Source organism: Opisthorchis viverrini (genome assembly GCF_000715545.1).
Source record: "Opisthorchis viverrini unplaced genomic scaffold opera_v5_374, whole genome shotgun sequence".
Lineage (NCBI taxonomy): Eukaryota > Metazoa > Platyhelminthes > Trematoda > Opisthorchiida > Opisthorchiidae > Opisthorchis > Opisthorchis viverrini.
Genome location: NW_008752035.1, coordinates 443,017 through 445,947, shown reverse-complemented (window position 1 = coordinate 445,947; position 2,931 = coordinate 443,017). Strand labels below are relative to the sequence as shown.

At 49.1% G+C, this 2,931-nt stretch overlaps 2 protein-coding genes across 2 annotated transcripts in view; one reads left to right on the top strand and one right to left on the bottom strand.

Annotated features, from left to right (window-relative positions):
* Positions 1-2,213, bottom strand: part of T265_10537 (hypothetical protein) — a gene marked incomplete at both ends in the record, with an annotated part of 41,324 nt that extends 39,111 nt beyond the window's left edge. Inside the window, one exon of the mRNA XM_009176933.1 lies at positions 2,124-2,213. Coding sequence (XP_009175197.1) covers positions 2,124-2,130 — 7 coding nt within the window. The remainder of the gene's footprint in view (positions 1-2,123) is intronic.
* Positions 1-2,931, top strand: part of T265_10536 (hypothetical protein) — a gene marked incomplete at both ends in the record, with an annotated part of 26,527 nt that overhangs the window by 2,836 nt on the left and 20,760 nt on the right. The window contains one exon of the mRNA XM_009176932.1: positions 2,420-2,889. Coding sequence (XP_009175196.1) covers positions 2,420-2,889 — 470 coding nt within the window. The remainder of the gene's footprint in view (positions 1-2,419; positions 2,890-2,931) is intronic.

Genomic DNA, 2,931 nt, shown 5'->3' with positions numbered 1-2,931 from the left:
GTCATGGTTGTACGAGGGCTGGGATACTGCCAGGGCGCCCACACCTAGACAGGAGGACGATTAGGGTCCTCAACCAAAGCCTTTGGCTCAAAAGCCTAACCACAAGGTAGCGGTTTGGCGGGGAAATGCAAATTCATTAACTTTTATACGGAACAAGTCGCCATACATGTTCCAACCCCCAATCTGGAAGGCCAGGAGACTGTATTCGTCAGACCTCTAACCATTGACCAACCTGGTATGAGAGGCTCTGTGGATGTCGCGCGGACACCCCCAGTATAGCTCAATGGGTCTCCGAGGTACACAAACCGCCACACTACGGTAAGGTCCAGTCTCTTCGTGACGGTATTTTTCACACCTGCTTCTGGCAACCACTACAGTCTATGTTAGGGACAGGACCTCGACAGGAAGGTGATTTGCTAATACAGAGGTCAGCGTTATTTCCGCTAATTAGGGTCACCGATCACCCAGCTGTCTCGGACTCAGAGTAAGTTACCAGTGGCACATCTATATTAACCTCGCCAGTGTCAACCAATGGCTCCGTCACGAACCTCCGTGGGTTTCTTTTGTCTCCATGAATTGGCAGAGGGTTTGTCCATGACTAACTTTGAGTACTGCCGTCCACGAGCCACGATTCACGGTGATGACCCCTGCGTGGCCCTTGGGATCAATTTCCTCCACCACGTCAATCTGTTGGGCAAAAACGCCGTCAAGAACTGATGGAGACTGAACCGAGCGTTAAGAGCGAGGTGGCACAGTTGCTAGAGCGTCACTTCACTGACCGGAAGGTCCATGGTTCGAACCCAAACTCTGCCTCTCGACTTCCCCTGTTTGCAACCTGAACAACTTGGCAGGATCTCAGCCCTCGTGCTACCTTCTGGTGGCATGGCAGTTAGGCACCGAAAAAGTGCTCCGACTGAACGTTTTTTACCATTTATCATCATCAGAGAATTCGACTCTGATGGGCTTATTTGAGGTCCGTTGGCTTTTCGATGGCGTAGCGAGGTGAGCATTTGGCATAAACCTAGAAGGCGCAATGAAAAGCGTTAGCGGATAAATGCGTCACCGGGTTGCACACAAGAAGCCGAAAGACGGTAGGAAGTGACAGATCTTCCACGCTGTTCGGCGGACATGTTTCGACAGGGGTGGATGCAATACATAAAGTAACAAACCCCAACACTCATCGGCTAATGAGTTACTTGATGGCAGTTGAGAACAGTCCCCCATCTTAAAAGGAGGGTCTTTGACTGACCCTGGTTGGCGTCCGCGATATTATTAAAGAGAGCAATGTTTTTATGTGCCACGATAATGTGAATCTGCTACTGTCCAGAGCAAAGTAATCTTCTGATGGCAGCTACGCTACATCAAGCCCACAGCTGACAGTGGACAGTACAGAGCCACATACCACACCCTTCTATTGTACTCCAACAACTTAAGTCTGATGATACTGTCGTCGGCTCATACGACAGAATCGAAGCTTTTTTGACATGAACGGGACAGCACAGGACAGAGTAAGAGCCCGGGTTTTGAGGACCGTTCAGATTCTTGCACTGGAAGATACGCGAGTAACTCTCGATAATCCGACAGCCGAATGAATTTGCAATTATTTCGATTTAACTTTTCGATTCCCGAGTTCAGCATTTCGAACAGCATCTTAATATGACAGAATGAAACTAAAACCTCCAGGCATCTAGAAGGTATGGTTCTGCGTGAGTGAAGACTGTCAGTGTCTCTTTAAGGAACAGACGTGAGACCTAACTTATCGTGATATTTCGAAGTAGTCCACATGAAATACATTTCTTGTCTGCTCTGGCGTTAAACATGGTGTAAGGGGCTAAATACGAACTATTTTCGGCGACAATCTTGGAACTTATTATGGGCCATATCTAGCAGTTTGACACACCAGCTTCAAACTGTGTCCTAGGTTTCTAATCACTGGTATTCTCGATCCCCAAATCCCTACCTAGGGGTACATTGAGCAGCTCATACTCGTTAATCAGTTGGTCAGTTTTTCTCGGTGAGCCTTTTGGGATGTCTGCTAGGCAACGGTGACTGCAAATATTCAAAGAAACAAGAACAAATTAGCCCGTTTTCGTCGTAAAAATTCCAAACTATCAGAATCTTACCTCTCATGCCTACATCCCAACACACACGGAGCCAGCTAGCGACCCAATGAAATTCAGGTTCATGATTGGTCTCAGGGATTTCAGGGTTGACTGAGCGACATGTCTCGTAGTACAGTAGGTACGCGCGTCAAAATAAAACCGCAGAATCGTGGACTGGGTTGATGTTCGGGCTCATTTACATGCGATGGCTGAAAGTGAATCAGAATCCTCAGCAGGATAATCCATGTGTTCCAGACGCTTTGACGAATTTCAGCGGTAATAACTAATGTCCGCAGACACTCGCCTATTTATTACAGGTATCAAATGTGCAGACGACCCAAACTCATGACCAAGCCGATTGTGGTCATAGCCCCCCTGTGCTCCCGAAACCAGGCCGACGAAACCAGCTGCTTCTCCAAAAGCACTTTTTATTCGACCACCACAGGCCTCTCGCCCACCAAAGGCAGGGACGCCCTGGAGGAGGCAAATCCCACATGCAAGCAGCGCCCAAACTACGTGGAGCTATCAACGCTTATCTCCGTATCAGAGGGCACAGCTGCAGCAGCGCACTCGTCAACAAAGTCACAGCCCCTAAACTGGACTGAGTCAGATGTGCGGGGACAAGGAGCGAAGCCAATCTCTAGCCCCACTCCGTCAAAAGCTGCATCTCTGCTTGTGGACCCAACCGTCGCCCAGTACCCCGACACCCAAAGCCACAAACATGACTACAGCCATCCGGGAAATCCCTCGTACATTCAGTTGTCCACGCTGATCGCTGGCGGATCGGGTGTGCACACAAACACGGAAGAAGAGCGACTGCAGCCAAAAA